Genomic DNA, 21,145 nt, shown 5'->3' with positions numbered 1-21,145 from the left:
CCTGAGAGGAACAGTGAGGCTCCTCCAGTGGACCATGCCTTGGCACTTGCCCTGGCCCCACCCCCTTCTGCCAGAGACCCTCAGATCTGTCCCACTCCTGCCCAGGCCCCCACAGGCACACTTGACGCGAATGATGTAGAGCTGGCCATGCCCACCCAGTAGGCCACACCCACTCCATCCACGCCCACCCAGTAGGCCACACCCACCCTGACCACACCGACCCGGCCCCCTGAGGGCAACCATAATGCTGATGCAGCCCTCAGTGAAATTGAGTTTGACACCCCTGTTCTACACCAACCATGATAGTTTTTGTATAAAAGCTAAGCTCCTTGAGCAAGGCCCCGTAGAGGAATATCACAGCATTTCATGGAATATATATTTCTGCCTTTAGACATTGATAGACATATTCTGGATAGAATTTTATGATTCAAGTATGAAATCCAAATTTGCTCCTTTTTTAAAATTCAAGAATGAATTGTAATTCACACTGTTTTCTAATGTTAAAAGGAATAAAAAAATTAGGCATGTTGTAGGAGCACCTTGAAGCTGCATTTTGCACGTTCACTTCCCTTTCTTTTTTAAAAAATGCCTTTTTCTTTCTTGCATTCCCCCCCATTTTCCATATCTTTTCCTCATTTATAATTCATAGTTTCTCATAAGATCCTCTTTTATGTTTGTGAGCATACAGAAACTAAGGTGTAGATGGTAAGCCTAAGGTGATCATTAGAGGAATAAAAAGTATGGACACAAGCAGTTGTCACTAATGTGTTTTAGGGTGGAGATCAATGCTGAACAAGGAAAAGGAAAAATGCAGCCAAGATACCAAGGAGACCAATGGCTGTGAGCAGGGAGAACAGAGTGTGGTTTGAAGAGCTGCTCACAATTCGTGTTTTCGTGGGTTTAATAATCCGCTCCCTCTGGGTGAGGATGGCATCTCTGGCTCCAGTCCACTTGCCTGGCCCTTTAAGACGGAATTGGAAAGGGTTGCAGGGCCCAAAAAACATGGCCCAAGCTAGAATGGGATCCCATAACAGCAGTGAGAATAGATCTGGCTTTGATCCGAAGGCTGCAGCAAGCTCGTCCAGGTAATCAATGAAATCGGTTTGAATTGACTGACTGCGGCTGGTGCCAAACCTTTGTAGGTGGGGGAAATAAAGAGACAGTAGTTGAGAGGAGTTACAATTTTGTGATGGAAATAATTATTCCCTTTCTAATAGCAGATTGTCAATTCTATCCCTCCCACTCACTCCATTGCATGAAGTGAATTAAAATGTTGGGAAATGTTATTAAAAGTAATGTTGTTGAAATGCCATGTTTTGATCACTTGATTGGATTATTTATATTTTAAAAAGTAAAAACCTTCAATTCTACATTTTGCATTTTCTTTCTTCCCTGCATCATTTTATGTCTGAACAGAAATAGTCACCACACAAAATTCTAAATGATAAAGTTAGAAACAAGAAAAACAAATAATACTACTACTGATGCTGCTATCCAGCCCCCTCACTAATCACCTGATAAGCTGCTGATATTTGGTTTTTCATTACTAATATGAAAACATTCTTAGTTATTTCATAGTGAGCATATAAGAGAACTAATTTCAATAAACGTAGAGAGAGCTTGGGAAGGATTCCATGGATGAGAATCCTCAAGGGGAAAACAACTCAAGAAACTTGGGAAATTTTGAAAAGTGAGATTATAAAAGCCCAGTCTAGCACAATACCAATGAAGAAGAAAAATAACAGCTCTCAAAAGAAACCGGCATGGCTGCATAAAGAACTCTCTGATAAGTTGAAAGACAAAAAGGACAACTATAAAAAGTGGAAAGAGGGGCACATAACTAAGGCAGAATATCAGCAAGTAGCTCAAGCCTGCAAAGATGAAGTGAGGAAAGGTAAGATTCAAAATGAACTAAGGCTTGAGAGAAAAGTCAAAAATAACAAAAAAAACTTCTTTCAACATGTAAAAAACAAGAAAAAAGTCAAGGAAATGATTAGTCCGTTAGTAGGAGAAAGTGGCAAAAAGGTGACAAGCAACAGGGAGAAAGAACTACTTAATTCATTTTTTGCATCTGTCTTTAGATAAAGGGAAAAAACAGTCCGACATATCAAAAACAGTACTGTAAAAACAGATTAGAAACACAAGTTAAAATAGGCAAGAAGATGGTAAGTGAACACCTGTCCACCCTAGATGAATTCAAATCACCAGGACCAGATGGATTACACCTGAAGGTTTCGAAGGGACTGACAGACGTGATCTCAGAACCACTGAACTATATCTTTCAAAGATCCTGGAGCACCAGGGAACTACAAGAGGACTGGAAAAGAGCTGATGTAGTTCCCATCTGCAAAAAAGGAAAAAAATGGATCCAGGAAATTACAGACCTATCAGTCTGACCTCAATATCTGGGAAGAGTCTGGAAAAGATAACCAAGCAACTAATCAGTGAACACCTAGAGGCAAACAAAGTCATAACCAAAAGCCAACATGGGTTTGTCAAAAAGAGATCATGCCCGACAAATCTTATTGCATTTTTTGACAAGGTGACAAAATTAATGGACCAGAGGAATGTTGTGGACTTGGACTTCAGTAAGTAGATAAAGTATCTACCATTTGATAAAGTAGAACAACAACCTACTAGTAGATAAGATAGAAAAATATGGGTTAGACAGCAGCATCACCAGATGGATTCATAACTGGCTGACCAATCGCACTGAACGTGTAGTCCTCAATGGAATGGCATCTACATGGAGGAAGTATGCAGTGGGGTACCCCAAGGCTCTGTTTCAGACTCAGTACTCTTCAATATCTTCATCAATGATTTGGATGAGGGGATAGATGGGGAATTCATCAAATTTGCAGATGACACCAAGCTGGCAGGAATAGCCAACACTCCAGAAGATAGGCTTAAGATACAGAAGGATGTTGACAGATCTGAACATTGGGCACTATCTAACAAAATGAAATATAATGGTGAAAAAGTAAGGTTCTACATTTAGGCAAGAAAAACCAAATGCACAGGTACAGTACAGGTGGTAGCTCGCTCAATAGTAGTAACTGTGAGAGGGATCTTGGAGTCCTAGTGGACAATCACTTAAATATGAGCCAGCAGTGTGCTGCAGCTGCCAAAAAAGCCAACACAGTTCTAGGCTGCATTAACAGAGGGATAGAATCAAGATTACATGATGGGTTAATACCACTTTATAATGCCTTGGTAAGGCCATACTTGGAATACTGCATCCAGTTTTGGTCACCATGATGTAAAAAAGATGTTGAGACTCTAGTACAGGGGTGTCAAACTTGAAACGTCACGTGATGTGTCATGACGTATCGTGACTTTTTTTCCATTGCCAGCAATGGGTGGGCACGGTTTTGGCATGATGCATCCGGCCCGCGGGCCAGCAGTTTGACACCCCTGCTCTAGAAAGAGTACAGAGAAGAGCAACAAAGATGATCAGGGGACTGGAGGTGAAAACATATAAAGAATGGTTGCTGGAATTGGGTATGTCTAGTTTAATGAAGAGAAGAACGAGGGGTGACATGATTGTATGTTCCAATATCTGAGGGGTTGCCACAAAGAAGAGGGAGTCAAGCTATTCTCCAAAGCACCTGAGGGCAGGAGAAGAATCAATGGATGGAAACTAATCAGAGAGAGAAGCAACCTAGAACTAAGAAGAAATTTACTGACAGAACAATTAATCAGTGGAACAATTTGCCTCTAGAAATTGTTACTGCTCCAACTCTAAAAGTTTTTAAGAAGAGATTAGACAGCCATTTGTCTGAAATGGTATAGGGTTTCCTGCCTAAGCAGGGGGTTGTACTAGAAGATCTCCAAGGTCCCTTTCAACTCTGTTATTCTATTCTATTCTATTCTATTCTATTCTATTCTGTTCTGTTCTGTTCTGTTCTGTTCTGTTCTGTTCTATTCTATTCTATTGTTATAAACCCATGCCAAAGCATGTTTTCTGATATTTTTCTCAAGTTAACTATGTAAAAAAATATTGCCCACTGATCTGTAGCAGAGATTAATAACGTATCTTCATGTTTAGTCCCATCAAATTTGTGGGAAGCTTTTTAAGATGGAGAAGTATCTTTAAAATAAGGAAGATCCAGTCCTAACCATTTGACGCCCAAATGTCAAAATGTGTGTTGCGATGTCACAAGACAGCTTCTGTTTTTTTCTACTTGCATGATGATATTGCATGTAAATATATAATGGACAATGCTTGCACTGTAACCATTACAACACAGCTTTCATCCCTTGCTATCCCTTACCCTCTCTATATATGCCAATGCCTAGGAGAATCTCTTACCACTTAATCCTTTTTTCATTTCTTTTAATGGTATCAGCCATCATGGCACACTCTGAAGGCAGGAGGCTTAACCCTAGGGGAAAAAAAATTGAATCTGAACAAGCCACTTATGCCTCTGAGAAGATATTACAGCAGGATAGTTATCTCAGCACAGCCCATTCCAGTTTTACACAAGGTATACACATGCATAAGCTTAATTGGTTTATAACACACACTTGATCTCCAAAAAGAATTCTATTTTTCTTCCCAGTAATGTAAAAATCCTGGATGTGGTTGCTGTTGTTTTTATAATCATTACCATTGTCATCTATTTTTTCTTATAATTTTGGTAACTAATATATAAAAATTATATTTCATTCTTAGAGAGAGCATTTTAATATCACTTTCATCTTACCAGTTCTTCAATTGTGAGCCAGCTGCCAATGCTTGAATTGCAATCTCATGACTACAAGGATAGTGTAAATGATCTTAAGTGTGAGTAACGGTAGAAGTCATACAGTATGTCACTTTTACCAAGGCCATTGTAACTTTGAACTGTCATTAAACAAATGGTTGTAATTCGAGAACTACCTGTACCTTGAGTAAGTTTAGTGTTCTTCATTTCCTTTTATTATTATCAAGTGTCAAATTTTAGATTTCAAGTTTCTTAAGTCAGCATGTTACCCCTTTATACTCTGCAGATTATAATTCCCCCATTGGCATCATGTTATATAAAATATTCAGCTTCTTTATAATCTTACCCTTGAAAACTCTTGTAGCCCAACGTGCCTGCAATTCTGAAGTGGGCATAATAGGCCCAAGAGGTTGGATGAGACCAATAACAGCCAAGGTTGGCTTCTCCAGATGAGGAGGGAAGACATGCTTATACAGTGAGACACGATTATCCTCCACCTCAAGGACTGACTTGTCCAGGAAAGGGAATGCAATGCTGTAGCCTGTTGCAAAGATGACAATGTCTACATTCTCCACCATTGTCCCATCTTCAAATATGGCTGAGGTTTCTGTGAACTGCCGGACAAGTGGCTTCACGCTCACATATCCACACAGGATACGGCTTGGCAGGTCGTCATTGAACACTGGCTCTTTCATCAAGTACCTAAAATGTACAAAACAATAGATGGAACAGTACTGCTAAAAAAAATCACTTTCATAATACTTTGTATAATTCAATTTTGTCATATTCAATGAAGAGAAGAGCCTTTCCCAGAAGATAAACATTATCTTTCCTCAGGAACTCATTCTAGTTTTCTTAAGTCAATCTACACTAACATCGCTCCTTATTTTTGTAACATAACTCACTCTATACAAAACGGCTTTCCCCACCAAAATTTGATGACATCTCCCATTTTTCTTCTAAACTAATTTTAATGTCAGATATTCCTGACTCAGCTTGGGGGGGGGGGCTCACAGGCATCCTGCCATAAGAAAGAAGAAGGGGGAGAAGGAAGAAAGAAGAAAAGATGAAAAGGCGATAAAGCTTTGTCTATACATGAGAGCAAATCGGGAGGAGGGGGATGATAGGTGAGAAGGACCAGAGCAGACAGATCCTGTTTGTACCAGCATCCCATGGCCAGGCACCCTGAGAAGTATGTGGATTACCCCCAAACATCTCAGAGTACTTAAAACATATTGGCAGGTTCTGGTTGGCTGGAAGGGGCTGGTAGGCAAACCTACACCTTATTTTTGTACCCAGTGAGTGTGGATTTCAGAGCAGGCTTGACTTTACTGCAACCATCACTTTTAGTAAAAGAACCTGGATGGCTGGGAGAGGACAACCCACCAAGACCCCTATGGTCCTTCAGGGTCAGGAAGAAGGAAAAATGGGAAGAGAAATCCATGGAAGTGACATTCACCTGTGGAGGCCGAGGCAGCTGCCAGCGAGAGACCCAAGTGGAGCTGGAGGAACTAGAGGAAAAATTGAGTACAAATGAGCCGGAGCAAGATGACTGGATGCTGGAACAAGCCATAAACTTTCTGATGGGGGCTTTTGGTAGTCTCAAAGCTCAAGACGTTTAGCTTGGGTGGCACATCCCACTGACCAACCATCTCTAGCCATAGTAAATGAGGGGGCAACTACCCTACCACCACAATGGCAGCAGCAGTGGCAACTGCCCCTTGGCAACTGCAACTGCCCCAGCACCTGGCCCCGCAGCCAGCCTGCACTGGCTGTAGGAGCAGCACCAGCATGGCTGAGAGGACATAAGCACCAGCCCTGGGAGTAAAGTTCAACAGAGACCTCAGGCAATTAGGGTTCTTCCTAGCAGAAGTTTGGACATACATGCAAGAATATGGTCCAGAAATAGCCACCTGCACCCCAAATCACAACCATCTCCCGACCCCATTATGATCAAGGGAGAGCAGCACTTTGAAGTCAAAGACATTTTGGACTCTTGCATACATCGGGGAAAAACCCAGTATTTGGTAGCCTGGAAAGACTTTCATCTCTCAGTAACTGAATGGATGAACTCCCAACATATTAATGCCCCCAAACTGCTTAAAAACTTCCAGATAAGCTGCATTGAATTGTTTACTAATTGGAAAATTTGTGTATCTCTCCCTCCCTTCTCTTTTTTCTTTTGCAGGACTAATGTCTCTGTCAAGGGAGCAGATTTGCCTGGCTCGGCTTGGGGGGAGCGCTCATAGGCATCCTGCCATAAAAAAGAAGGGGAGGAGGAATAAAGAGGGAAAGATGAAAAGACAATAAAGCTTTGTATGTACATGATAGGAACTCGGAAAGGGGGGAATGACAGATGAGAAGGACCAGAGCAGCCGGATCCTGTTTGTACCAGCATCCCATGGCCAGGCACCTAAGAAGTATGCAGATTACCCCCCAACATCTCAGAGTTCTCAAAACATGTTGGCGAGCTGTTGGTGGCTGGAAATGGACTGGTCATGGGGGGGATGGGCTGGGGGGCAAATCTACACCTTATTTTTTTATCCAGTGAGCATGGACTTCAGAGCTGGCTTGACTTTACTGCAACCATCAAATAGAGTTGAAGGCTTTTCTTTCCTAAGGGATTGGATTGGGTAGGTCTGACATTTAAACTTAATTTTAAATGTTAAAATGTTTAACTAAAAATTAATTAAAAACTAAAAATTAAGCCAGTTTGGTCTAGTGGTTAAGGCATCAGGCTGGAAACCAAGAGATTGTGAGTTATTGTGGCAAGTTCTTAAAGAGATGGGAGTACCAGACCATCTTATTTGTCTCTTGAGAAACCTATATGCGGGTCAAGAAGCAACAATGAGAACTGGACACGGAACCACTGATTCGTTCAAAATTGGGAAAGGAGGCCGGCAAGGCTGTATTCTGTCGCCCTGCCTATTTAACTTATATGCAGAGCACATCATGAGAAAGGCAGGGCTAGATGAATCAAAAGTTGGAATTAAGATTGCTGGGAGAAATATCAACAACCTAAGATATGCAGATAATACCACTCTAATGGCAGAAAGTGAAGAGGAACTAAAGAGCCTCTTGATGCGGGTGAAGAAGGGGAGTACAAAAGTTGGCTTGAAACTCAACATTAAGAAAACCAAAATCATGGCATCCAGCCCTCTCAATTGCTGGCAAATAGATCGGGAAGAAATGGAGGTAGTGACACTTGGGAGCTTGATTTCCCACATAAAGCAGCCCTTCCTACACAACTTTAGTATATACAATACACCTGCAATTAAGACAATTGAAAGACTATTAAGTAATTGAAAGGACACCTACAATTGCTTTGCCTACATGCTCTAAGTTTAAGTCAATAAAGACTTGGCTGTTCCCCCAGGCATTTTGGGTGGGGACAGGGAGAAGTAGGGTGTGTTGAGTGAGCCCTGCCATTGATTGGTTTTTATTATTCTTGTCTGTTGGAGTTGGAATGTTTTCTGCAACTTCAGACAGTTGGATTATTGATTTTTGCTATTGGTTTTAATTCCTATATGTCTGTACATGCTCTATTCATTAAAGAGTCCTCATATTGCAATTGCAAAAACACCCAGCAAAATGATATCCAAGAAATGAAAGGGATTTCAAGGATAAATGCTACTGCTGAATAAATCTCTAGAAGTCAGCACGGCAACAAAAGTGCATTTCTCTTCAGATACCTGTTTTGAGGCACCAAACCATAGTTTTCATGATTGAACCATTGATTCATCTTCTGTTCTGTCATCCATTTCAAAACAAACCATGGGACAGAATTTCGGATAAAATTAATAAAGCGAGTGTGATAGATGGTGTCCCAGGGATAGCCATTGTCATATACTCGACTCATCACCCACGTGCCTCCCCTGGCACTGAGGACCACCTACAGAACCACAAGAGAAGAATTGAAAATTTCTATTTTGATGTGATCGTTTTCCTGAAATAATTTTCTTTTCATTAACTTACTACAACATTTGGGCATAGGTACATGATGATCGCACACGATCATTTCCCACTATAAATATGAACTTTTCTATAGTCTTCTGCTATTTTTAATCATTTAATTTCTAATTAGAAGTGTTAATATTGTTTTGATTCTCAAAGGAACAGCTTTTTTCAACATAAATCTCAAACTCATGCTGTAGTTTATAGGACGGGGTGCTATAGATTTTAGCTCTTGATTATCTTGTAATTCTATGCTTTGCTGGTAGAGGTGTGGGATTTTGATATGTCCCACCTAGTGGATATTTCCTATGCAAATAAGTGATGAAAATAAAAATACTATAGAACCACAATACCAAGTCAGGGAATAGGCCAAAGTACATAAAACCTAGCAAATTTGGGGAGGAAAGGATAGAGATTCATTTTTCACCCCATGAGATTTCAATATCCAAAGAATTTCTGAAGTTCTGAGAACAGGAAATGTTAGTACTCTGAAGCTATTCTGTTGCTCAGAAATGAAGAGCACTTAATGTGGCCATAAGATCAGTGACTGCTCAAAGATCCTAAACATCCTTAGCTCTTTGAAAATATATTTCTCATTACATTAGCTTAAAATAGATTTCTTAGCAATTCAAACACTTACAAAGTTGTAAAGTTTAGCTGGTTCTAAGAAAGGTCATAATATTTCATTGTTGTAACAAATTTCATAATATGTGAGATTTGTGATGCAAGCAGTACATATTATTCAAACAGCAATTTTACAGGGAAAATTCAGGAGCAAGATTAGCATTGTGAATTGGGCTGGAATATCATTTGCTTGAATTTGACAAATCACTTTTGCCTTTTCTATGGTGTTTGTCAGGAGACATTTAAAACTCATTTGTTTGCATTATTTTTTTCTGTGGTGTATCTGTTTTCTACTTCTGGCACACTGAAATTAGAGATGGAAGGAGAACTATCCTCCCTCCCTGGTAATTTGGGACAGAATAGGTGGGATTATTTTAATCTGGCAAATGCAGAGTTTATTTCAGAATTATTACATGAGTCAAAGCGTTTGCACAGTTGAAAAGTGAAGCCTCTTTTATCCACTCCAGGTGGTTTTTATGAAGCCAGGAATGAATTTGTTTTGCTTTCCACTAACTAGATTGGGTTTTATGTTTTGGCAAATGGATTCTACAATTCAAGAAATGCAGAGAAGGCCCAGGGAAATCTTTCTTTTTGTAAGAAATTGATGGATGCATGTTACTCTTATTTCAAGGATCCCTTCTAACCATTTGTTCTTGTAAAAAAAAACAAAAACACCCAGGAGTATGGTATGCAATTTTTATATTTAAACCTATATTTTTCTGTATCCTTTTCACTTTCCCTATTCCTGTTCGTGTGTGTGTGTGTGTGTGTGTGTGTGTGTGTGTGTTCATGCATGTCCTTTTTTAATTGAGTCATCTACTTTCATGCTCTGGCCCTATTGCAAAATCGTAGGACCACATCTGAAATATTATAACCTCCTCCAAACAACCTACTCTCCCTTTACCTTCTTTGCTTTCTTGCAGATCTCCACAGCAATGTCAGCAGCTGAATTTCCCATTCCAATGATCACAACAGTCTTCCCTTCAAATTCTTCTGAATCCTTGTAATTTTGGCTGTGGAATGAATTCCCCTTGAACTTTTCAAAACCTGCCATGAAACAAAGCACAACTATAGTACAAGAATTTTAGGCTGCAAAAATTGGTTTTGATATAGCAGATTTTAGAATCTACAGTGTGTGGGATTTGGGTTTCATATTCAAGTTTGGTTACATGTGACTACTTTAGTTGTAGAAAGAAGGAAATAATTCACACAATCGTCTTATCTTTTGAGGGAGGAAAAATGAAGTGAAAATATTTAGAAATTTTTTTAAATGTGACTAGAAATTAACGTAATATACAAGAAAATACTAAGTTAAATATACACATTATTTCATATAACTATTTACAAATATAATTATGTAAACTCATAGTCTTCTATCCCAATGACATGTTAAAGACCAAACTTGAAACAAAGTGCTGATGCCTTGTTCCCCTCTGCAGCAGATGGGTAAGCTTCAGCAGGCAGTTGTGAATAGGGAATAGGGAAAGAGGAAGGAGAAAAGGTGTGCCATCCCTTCTCCTCTTGTCTGATTCCTCTGATGAGACCTGTCCAGTATGATTGACTCTAGCATAGCTCTCATCTTCCTCAGAGTACACAAGCTCCACAACCACATCAAGGTAGTGTCTCACTGGGAGTTGTTGTTATTTAATTTTTGTCAGATGATGGATATGTGTTTATCCCAGGCTTGTTTAAATTCAGTTACTGATGATTGACTCACTACATCCACTGGAATTTGGTTCCAAGCTTCCACTACTCTTTCTGTGAAGCAATACTTTCTAACATTACTTTTAACTTCCTCCTTCAGTTTGAGGTTATGCTCTGTGTTCTTGATTTTTACTTAATATTGAAAACATTGCCTTCTAGAACCTTATTCACACCCTTAATATATTTAAAGGTTTCAGTCATGTCATCCCTTTTCGTTCTGTGCTCCAAGCTGTACTTATTCACTTCCTTTAATCTTTCCTTATATGTAAAAACTATAATCTATAAAACTATAATCAAATATAAAAAGCTAAGTAAAATACTGTTTCTGATTATATTTTTCAGGTCTGTAACATTTTCCTTTCCATTTCCAAATGCATCTGTGTGCCAAGCCAGGAATCAGGTTCTTTGTTATATATCATTTACAACAGGGGCCCCCAAGCCCTGGGCTGCGGTACCGGGCCGCAGCATGCCAGCAACTGGTTTGCACAAACAAGCAAAGCCCCATCCATGGGATGCAGGCAGCACACAAAACCACACACCTCTGTTCTGCAGAAAAACCTCTCTCCACGGAATCGGTCCCTGGTGCCCCAAAGGTTGGGGACCTCTGATTTACAAGATTTAATTAAACACCACCCCACATTTCAGCATGATCCATGGCTATTTCACTGGTCTCTATAACAGAGCTGAATTTATTCACCCCCAATCTCTGGATCCTTGGACTCCAACTAGAATGTGTTTTTCCTAAACATTTGCAAAAACATTCAGAGTTTCAATGTTCTGTTAAGCCAAGCCATACCAGGAAAAGAATTCAGCGGAGTATGTGCTTCTATCTGATGTCCTGTACAGATCATGACAGCATCAAAGGTGAAGGATTCCTGCTTTCCATCTTTCTCTACAATCACGTTCCATTGGCCAGTAGTAGAGAAATCTTGGCATTTTTCTACATGGACAACTGGAGACTAATATAAAAACCGAGAAGGGACACAGTTATTATATATATATATATGTGTGTGTGTGTGTGTGTGTGTGTGTGTGTATGTATGTATGTATGTACAGTAATTGTTGGCTGCTAAAATGGCTTATCTCATTTTATTTCTTTGAATGCTATGAAGTTAAAGAACAAGTTTGGCATTTACATAATGGCTATGTTTGATGTGCATTTCTTCAGCCAGGAGAAATAACAAGGCTGATTGATTGGAACTGTGTTTACAGATTTTATGTGGAACAAATTAAGGTGAATTCCTCTTGTAGCCAGTTTTATCTCCCACCGAGTGTCACCTGCCAATGAGGAATAAATATATCAATCATTCTTCCGGTGGACTGGAGGAAGCAGAGACTTTTGAGTGTTGCAGCAGTGCACATTTTGAGAACAAAGGGCACTATGAAAAAATTATTGAAACATTAGGGAGCAAACTCACAGGGCCTCTATAAAAATAACAGAATCTCCACAAAGGGAGCCTCCCTAAAAAAACAGAGCCTCCCACAGTCTCTTCAGAAGTACCACTTGCTAGAAGATTAGCACAAAGTTGTCCTGAGTTTGGCGGTCTCTGCAAGAAAGCCTCGCCTCGCCTTGCTTGGCCCAGGCTCCTCTGCAAAAAAGAAAGGTAAGTTGGGTGCTGCTTGGCCCTAGAGATGTGATCCTCGGGTGGCTGGATGGGCAGTTGGCTGAGGCCTACAAGTTATAATTTTCCTCCCTGCTCTAGTAACTTCTTTAGGCTCCCTTATATCACTGAAATGCCAGATTGATAGCAGGACTCGGCCTGGGGGAATCCCAAGGGACTGAGAGCATCAAGTCCCTTGAGGGTGAGAAAGGCCTGGAGCAGGTGGGCCTGAGTCTGTGCTAGGCTTCTAAGGATCTCTCCCACCTCGAGGCACCCAGTTATCCACTTGACAACCTATACATTTGTTTAATGATTCATTGGGGAGAGCAGGGATGGGAGGCCATTAGCCTTGACATTTCACTTAACGACCATTGCAACTTGCAATTGTAGTGGCATAAAAATGTATTTTGTCCTGTTTTTATTGTTTTTATAAATAACTCAAGTTGGTGAACATACCTAATATTCTCTTCTCCTCCTATTTTCCCAACAACAACAATTGGGAGGTAAGTTGGTTTGAGAGTGAGAGGCTGGCCTGAAGTCACCTGGCTAACTTTTAAGCCTAAAGTGGGACTCAAAGTCTCCTGGATTCTAGTTTGGTGCCTTCACCACTAGATTAATTAGATAGATAAACTAGATGAAGTGGAATTACTCTAGATTGGGAAGTTTGCCAGTCAAGAAGGAGATTTGCAACCAAAGCGGGACAGGGTTGCATTCTTTTTCAGAGTTCAAGTGCTGTGTCTGGGCTTGATGGAAAACAAATACACCATCAAAGGGATGCCTTTTACAGTTCTGATTATTTTATTAACTGCTCCTCTGTATAAAAAAATGGTTATTTTCTCAGTTATATGTTTTACCTGGTTAATAAACTACTATACTTCATTCTACTTAGAGCTGCCTTGGTTTATTTAAACTGGTAAATTGATATCAATATATAATGTACATGCCATGTAGTCCTTTGAGATATACAATATGCTTACTGCTACTACAAAGATGCTTTCCATTTTCTTTTATTTAAATCGGTGTTTTTCAAATGCTGGCTGGAAAATTCTGGTAGTTGAAATCCACACATCTTAAAGTTGCCAAGTTTGAAAAACACTGATTTAAACAGTACTCGTATGAAGCATCCATATGGCCACTTGGGAATTCAACCATACTCACCTTGAATCTGATATATTTGAGCACATCAAAATGTTTTGCATACAGTCTCAAATATTCCAGGAACTTTGCATTGTGCAGAAAGTTTGGAAAGTTATCCGGCATTGGAAAGTCACTGAAGCAGCTCATCTCTTTGGAGGAATTACTGGTGAGTGACCTGTAGATACTTGCTCTTCTTTCCTCTACAGTTTCCTAAAGAATATAAAAAGAACCTTTTTTCCAATATTCTCTACAAAAAAAGCCACCATGTATGACCTTAATACTGGTTCTTTAGTATCTCTAACATCAATTCTCGACAATGAACAAGAGCCAAGCTTCATTCTTCATTCTGCATTCTAACAAATATTGATCACAAGCCTAACTTTTGACTTGAGCTTATTGCTCACATTTATTTATCTGCATTCTTCCTATAAAAAAATGAACTTAGAACCAAATCTATCCATGTCTATGCTACCAAAATTGCAAGAATCTGAGCTTTGTTTAATTTAACTATGCAAAAAATATTTCAGAAATTAAGAACTTGATATATGGAAAACACAGACTACCTATAGTAAAAGAGTATCTCTTTCCTTCAAATGGAAAGCCATTTAACTATAAGAAGTAAGTGCCTTGTTTTAGAAACATTATGGAGGATTACTTATAGTACTCTTAGTGATCTGAGAAAATGTTTGTTTTAAAAAGCAGACTTGGCAACAAGTATAGAATGCAGTCATATATTCAACTCTGGATGAGAGGCTAGAATATTTTATTAGTAACTGTCAGTAATAATAGGTGGTATTGATTAAACACATTAGTTGAGTTGCAATGTTGAGAAAGATGCATCAAATCTTTGTAATATTGAAAATAAAAAGTGATCTTATTTTATGCTAGTAGGTCTCCAGGCAGATTTGCCTAATGAAGGAGTATTTATTGGGAATTTTTGAGTAAGTATTACTGTGTTATGAGGAAGACCTGAAAGATTAGGTTAGGGATAGATCATCATGGATCAGATGTATCTGCGTGGTTGGCTAAGGGTAAATACTGACTTAATGGTGCATAATCGATCAATTACTGTAATCAAATGGAACTACTACTAATATGCAGTTCAGGGGGGGGGGGCTGGAAAGTTCATTTATATTTTCCGAACTACTACTAGTATGCAGTTCGGGGGGGGGGGGGAGGCTGGAAAGTTCATTTATATTTTTCATGCAATGCACAAAGTATCTTTAGTTCAACTCTACTAAAGTCTCAGCCCAAAACCAACTAGAATTAGACACAACATTCAGTTGCAGGCTCTCTCTCTCTATATAAAAATGTTAATTTTTTTATACACAGCTAACATCATGCTTGGTTGGCTCTTAGGACCAATTGTTGATGAATGTTATGTTGACAGGAGAGGGCTTTAGACTTTTTTTACATGCATCATACATCCAATCTACATAAACAGGGTGAAAGTTCAAGCATGCAGTTGTGGCATCTTAACTTTTTTTACCCATCCTGTTTGCCTATGCCCTGGGGAAGACCCTCTAAGAGATACAAATTCCTAGATTAACCTTTACATTCAGTTCATAAAAGGTTTTACACAACTACAACATTTTTCCTAGGATTGCTGTCAGATTTAGAACAATAATCTTTATAGGATTCTTTCTCTTTTGAAGAGGAAAATTCCTAAGAGGATTTCATTACTTCAATTTTTCAAACTTTGTCTGCATATTATATTTGTTTCTATAAGAAAGCAATTAAAAATTTTCTATCTACTTACTGTGAATCGCCATAGGCCACCAATGTCACTGCTTTGCTCAAAACAGGTGGGTTCAAGGCCTTCCTCCAGGCAAGCTTTGATGGATGTCAGCCCACTTACTCCAGAACCAATAACTGCTATTCTCTTTGACATGGTCCCTACAATAAAAAATGATCAGGAAAATTCTTCTAAAGCAGGGGATCCCAACTCAAATCCTTCCTTCAGATCTAAAGGCCTCCAATGAATGTTATTAACTCAAGATAGTAGCTCGGCCAATTTGTTATATTAATATTGGGTAGAAGTTATAAAAATTATCTTAGGAGTTTGCTTTTAACAAATTCTATTAATATTTTTTCTTAACACTTACAAAGTGCTCAATAAGCCAAGATGCCTGCTTTTGCCAGAAACACCATGATTAAGAACAGTCACTGAATCTATACTTTAAGCATGAACCTTTGCTTCATAAAAGCTCAGATCCTTTGCCCAGATAATTTCAATTTCTTCCTCTTCTCTTCCTCTCATCCTTTAATAAAACTTGCAGATAATTAATAGGGCTTGAACCTCATATTCTAGACATATTTACCTAACTACAAAGAGGTTTAGAAAAAACAGACACATTGCCTGTCAAGGAACCTTATTTTGACTTAAGATAAATGGAAAATCAGAAAAATGAGACTTTAAAAATTATTTGCCATATATGGAAAATCAGGGAGAAAGAACCAAATACTGGAAAAGTGGCATTGAGTCTGAGAAGCTTTGAAGTTTTATAATAAAGAGAAAACTTTGCAAATAGGAGGAAGAAAATCCAACCACTTCACCCCCCCTCCATGCGTCTAGTTCTCTTCTATTAAAAGAGATGTTTTTCCTGATTTATTTATTTCCATTTGTGAGTAGTCATCTCTTCTTATTTTCTTATGCCCCCTTTTCTTCTCATCCTTTTTTCCATTGAATGAATGGATAAGTGGGCATGGCCATGATGAAAGGCAGCAATATAAAGAATGAAAGACCGGTGGCCAGTCTGATGCAGGTATTTCTGATATCTATGAGTAGATTTTGTAAAGGCTACTTTGAGGAAAGTGCCACTTATGAACCCAGGTTGCTAATGTAGGAATGCAAGAGGACATTCCAGATCATTGGATGCAACTCTCAGAGTCTGAAAGAGTTGAACGGAACTTTAAAAGCTTCAGTTAGATTCCCACAAGGATAATTTTAGGTGGCATTCCAAAGTATTCAGGGAAAAATCTTAAATAGCCTTGACACCAACCCACCATGTGATTTGTAATGGCATTCCAAAGACTAAGTGACATCCAGATCATAATGTGGACTCAATAAGCATCATGTGAACAGACTGGAAAGAAACTGACAGATTCATCCCAAACTAGGATGAACCAGATTCATCCAGGTATCCACTTTCTGTTCATTCTGCAATAATAGAAAACTTGAACTGCTTCTACAAACTTGGCTTCCTTCCTCTTTCTTTTTTTGTGTGCATCACAGGTCTCCAACCACATTTTTTAAAATCTTTCTTCCCATGTTATTGTTGTGCACTCATTTATCTGACTGTCTTTTTTATTCTTTTAGTCCTTTTATGCAATCTTTTTCCAATTCTTCTAACTCTTTCCTGCCCCCCTTTTCCTGCTGAAAGCACTAATAGCTCAACGTTTTCACTCTTCTAGAATTCATAACCCAATTGGGCATATATTACTCTAACACATAATGTAGTTTGTTTACTTTTGTGTTTTATGGTAACAGATACACTGTGGATCATGAAACAAATAGAGGTTAAAATATGGTGCTGAACCCTGCCATGAAGCAGTGGAGGTATATTACAGCTAGCTTTACTAGATTGGAAAAACTAGTTTCAATTCCATTGCAACAGTGAGAGAAAAATAAATGGAATGAATGCATTAAAGGGGAAGGATATTATGCCCACTGTCCTTGTCATTTTCATAGTCATAGTAAGGCATGGACCCTATGCATAGTGGAAGAACTCTGCAGTTTTTGCACATATAGACTCTCACTGCCTTTGACACTCAAGAATGTGGGGCAAGGATACCTCTTCTATCCACTTACATGTCTGCACACATGGAATGAATAGGATTGTTCTGATACAACTGTTCTCCTAGCTTTTTTTTGGAACTAGACTTACAGGACATCCTGATATACCATTTCCATTATCCATGGCAACTTATAATACTTAGTATGGATGAATTCATCAAATATCTATTGCTATACTTATTCAAGTTTGGAATTGAAGAATAGATATTATCTCAGAAATGTTAAATATTTATTGACCAAAATCAGGTAGATGGGGGAGAAAGAGTAAGAGCATACAGAAATATTCAATAGTCTGCAAAAAAGGATTCTAACTCACATCTTACATACACTACTTTTGATTAAGCTTAAATATTAGGCTTTGCTATTCATGCATTATTGTTATATCAACTTGTCAAACTTTGCGATACTTTTTTTCCAGGCTGCCACTAATACATGTAAATTAGACTTATCGCCATATAACATAGTAAGCAATTATGCACTAGCTTCAAGAAAAGAAAAAAAATATGAAACGGAGTTAAGTAAACCATAACACTGAAAAATTGAGACCCGCTATACCTGCTTTTTAGTTATATAGAACAGCTGCAAAGGGCTCAGATTTTGAATGGAATAAAAAGAGTTATAATCCTTTCTCCAATGCTGTCTTTACAATCTAAATTGAATCACATCAGATGAAAACAGAGACACCAGGGCCTTGGGAAGCTTTCAATTCATCTAGCAGTGTGCATGTTTGTGTAAGTAAGAGATACATTTTAGTGGTTTCTTTCACTTGCTTGCTATTTCCATCAAACAGAAATGTTCGTCTTTCCTTATAGACTTTTTTTTAAAACTAGGATAAGCTGATTTGAAGAGAAAAAGTATAGGAGAGAAGGAACAGTTCTTACCTGGTGTCTGTCTTCTAGAATAAGCTAATTGTCCCTTTAGTATCTGGAGGGAAATTGACACTGACATGCAAGATCCAGAGAGCTTTAAACAAACAGGCAAAACCTCATGTGTTTTTCTATTCCACTGGCAAAGACCCAGAGGGCTATGAATTTAGCCAGATCCTTTCTACCCTGTCTTTTTTATTGAAACATTACACTTATCAAATGATAAATAGAGTTTAGTTGACATATAAAGTTTATGTGTTTTGGGAGGGAGACTTTTAAAAAATGCAAGTTTACCCAGGAATCAAAATTGGAACATTTTCTGGAATGAAGAAGCAATAAGTATCCAACACTTGGTTGTTGTTTTTTTGAACTTTCTGAAAATATTTAATAATAAATGTGTAATAAAATGTTTAAAAAGGACACTAACTTTTGAAATTGTTCAGAGGAGGTAGTTTTGGTTGGTGCAGAAATGGAGAAGGAAAAAAAAATACTTACCAAAAATCTCTTTTTTCATAGACCAGAGCTCTATGAGTCCAATTCCTATTACAGTCTTCCTTCCAAATGGCCATTTACCTTCTGCTTAAAAAGAGTTCCAGGCTGAAAAGATAATTTTGCAATTTTGGGGGAGGATGGGGGGGGGGTTCATCTGTTCTATCTTCCCATTTACTCTACAAAAGGCTTAGTTTTTGTACATTCCTTGTCTCTCTCTTCTGCCAGACTGCATGGAATTTGAGATTCCAATCTCTCCAAGGTGATTTGCTAGCCTCTGTAATGTTCCTTTGCTCACAAACAAAGAGTGAAAGGTGGAGAGGGGATTGAACAGAGCTTAGGATAATATTTGATAGATTTGTTTAGGATAATATTTAATAAACTTTATTCCAAAAGGAAATGAGGTTTGGACAGTATTTAATAATCCAAGGGAAACAAGGTTTAGGACAAATATTTAATAGAGCCTTCTTGAACTGGCATGATCTATCTGAAAACAAATGCAAAATCTTTTTAACAAATTTTTGCTCTGGAAACAATCCAGTCACTGAATAAATTCCAATACTGATGTGTAGATTTTTTTCTTCTCAGCTTTGCAAATTCTTATTCTAGGAAATTATTAATGTGTTTGATTGCAATGTTCATGAAACCAATACAAATCTGTAGATTTATTCTTTTATAACTAGCCATCACATAAAAAGCCAGTGCCAAGAAGAAACAAAATATTATACAGATAGAAGACAGGATAAGGAGATGGGCTTGTCAGAAAAATAATCCATTGGGAACTTGAACATAAAGTGCATGTTATCTTTAGATTCCTAGAAGTAAGATTTTTATATACTGTAGCATTTGCTGTACTTCCAGATACTGCATTCCCTCTTCTATTTTTTTTAATAGAGTTGCCTGCTTTCCTTCAAATGATCTTCCTGTTTATTTAATCCTTCTCTCCACAAACCATTGAATAGCCACAAATATTAGAATAAGCCCACAGTATAAAGCAGCAGCTAAGATGAAAGTGGGTGAGAAAATTCTGTTTTCTTTCCCTAAGACAATAGTTCAACCTTTTTCAACCCAGAAGGACAGTTATTGTATTACAGAAGAAAACCCCTAGATCAGTTTTATACTGGACATTCAGGCTAAGAAAATTCTAGCTAGAAGCAAAGCCACCATTATTTACTGTGCCAGAACCTAATCTAATGTAATGTATATTCATACCCTTTTCTATTACTGCATCTTTTACCAGCGCCCTAACAGATTTTTGGCTTAGCATTCTCTGGGTGGTTTACAGTGTAGAAGCATTATTTGCATATTGCCCCCAACAATCTGGGTCTCATTTTACCGACCTCAGAAGAATGGAAGACTGAGTCAACTTTGAGCCATCAGGATCAAATTCCAGGCTATGGGCAGTTTGCCTCCAATACTACAATTTAACCACTGCACCACCAGGTCTCTAGAGAACAAACTGGCTCAACAAGGCAGAACTTATGCCTCTTTTTTCCCTCTTTGTTCAATCATGTCTGATCCTCCATACTCAACTCCAATTTTAAAATTAACTGTGAATCTAGTCCTGCCTTAGGCATGAAGTCATCTGGGTGACCTTGGGGGCCAGGCCCTCTCAGCAGTTATGAGGAGGCAGTGGCAAGCCACTTCTGAAAACCTGCCAAAAATACTGCAGAGACTTATCCAGGCAGTCAGCAGAAGTCAAAAGTCAAAGGCACACATACATAAAAGGGCAAGTGGGAGCCTGCATAGCCACTATGCCCCTTCCAGCTAAAAAAAATTGGAAAGGCCCCAAAATCAGTCAGTACTCTGCACTCTTAGCCATCAGTCCTGACTAATAGATCATTCTTCTTTCTATGGCAGTGGTTCTCAACCTTTTTAATGCCGCGACCCCCAACCAGTCGTAAGTCAAGGACTACTCAACCGGTGGTAAGTCAAGGACTACTCAACTGGTGCAGCACCGTTTGCAGAATGGGACTTTTGGCGGGCTCAGCAGGGCAGAGACAGCATGGATAATTCCTATTGGCTTTTGAAAGCCAATAGAATTAGACTCTATTCAAGAGAGTCTATTCTATTGGCTTTCAAAAGCCAATAGAATAAAAGGGAGTAGCACAGCTAAGGAAAAGGGGAAAAAATGGTGGACTGTGTTGTTTGGCGACCCCCGTGAAATGGTCGTTCGACCCCAAATGGGGTCCCGACCCACAGGTTGAGAACCACTGTTCTATGGGATTAAGAATTGACACTTTTTCTTTTTGGATTGAACCATTGCTA

The 21,145-nt window shown here is 38.7% G+C and overlaps 1 protein-coding gene across 4 annotated transcripts; it reads right to left on the bottom strand.

The window, feature by feature from the left end:
• Positions 1 to 574: 574 nt before the first annotated feature.
• LOC120305319 (dimethylaniline monooxygenase [N-oxide-forming] 2-like) lies at positions 575 to 19,185 on the bottom strand. Of its 4 annotated transcripts, none has more exons than XM_039336990.1 (9): positions 18,884 to 19,185; positions 15,486 to 15,622; positions 13,748 to 13,936; positions 11,785 to 11,947; positions 10,189 to 10,331; positions 8,399 to 8,598; positions 5,053 to 5,408; positions 4,313 to 4,385; positions 575 to 1,134 (listed from the first exon to the last, which is right to left on the bottom strand). In XM_039336990.1, exons 1-9 carry the CDS (start codon positions 18,900 to 18,902, stop codon positions 783 to 785), a joined length of 1,632 nt encoding a protein of 543 aa, XP_039192924.1. In that variant the 5' UTR covers positions 18,903 to 19,185; the 3' UTR covers positions 575 to 782. The 4 variants fall into 4 exon arrangements, with proteins under 4 accessions (XP_039192924.1, XP_039192923.1, XP_039192925.1 ...); XM_039336989.1 differs by lacking the exon at positions 18,884 to 19,185 and adding an exon at positions 18,404 to 18,539; XM_039336991.1 differs by lacking the exon at positions 18,884 to 19,185 and adding an exon at positions 15,832 to 16,479.
• Between the last annotated feature and the right edge of the window lie 1,960 nt (positions 19,186 to 21,145).

Source organism: Crotalus tigris, unplaced genomic scaffold (genome assembly GCF_016545835.1).
Source record: "Crotalus tigris isolate CLP2741 ecotype Arizona unplaced genomic scaffold, ASM1654583v1 scf7180000017667.1391209, whole genome shotgun sequence".
NCBI classification, from domain to species: Eukaryota; Metazoa; Chordata; class Lepidosauria; order Squamata; family Viperidae; genus Crotalus; species Crotalus tigris.
Note: the sequence above shows the minus strand (reverse complement) of the source record. Positions and strands in the feature narration are given on the sequence as shown.

Excerpts from the sequence above, each read along its gene's own strand:
- LOC120305319 (XM_039336989.1), bottom strand. The coding sequence starts at position 18,470 with ATGTCAGTGTCAATTTCCCTCCAGATACTAAAGGGACAATTAGCTTAT. Across the intron at positions 15,623-18,403 it reads TTCTAGAAGACAGACACCAG|GGACCATGTCAAAGAGAATA; the intron begins GTAAGAACTGTT and ends TTTTTATTGTAG. Across the intron at positions 13,937-15,485 it reads GTGGCCTATGGCGATTCACA|GAAACTGTAGAGGAAAGAAG; the intron begins GTAAGTAGATAG and ends TATATTCTTTAG.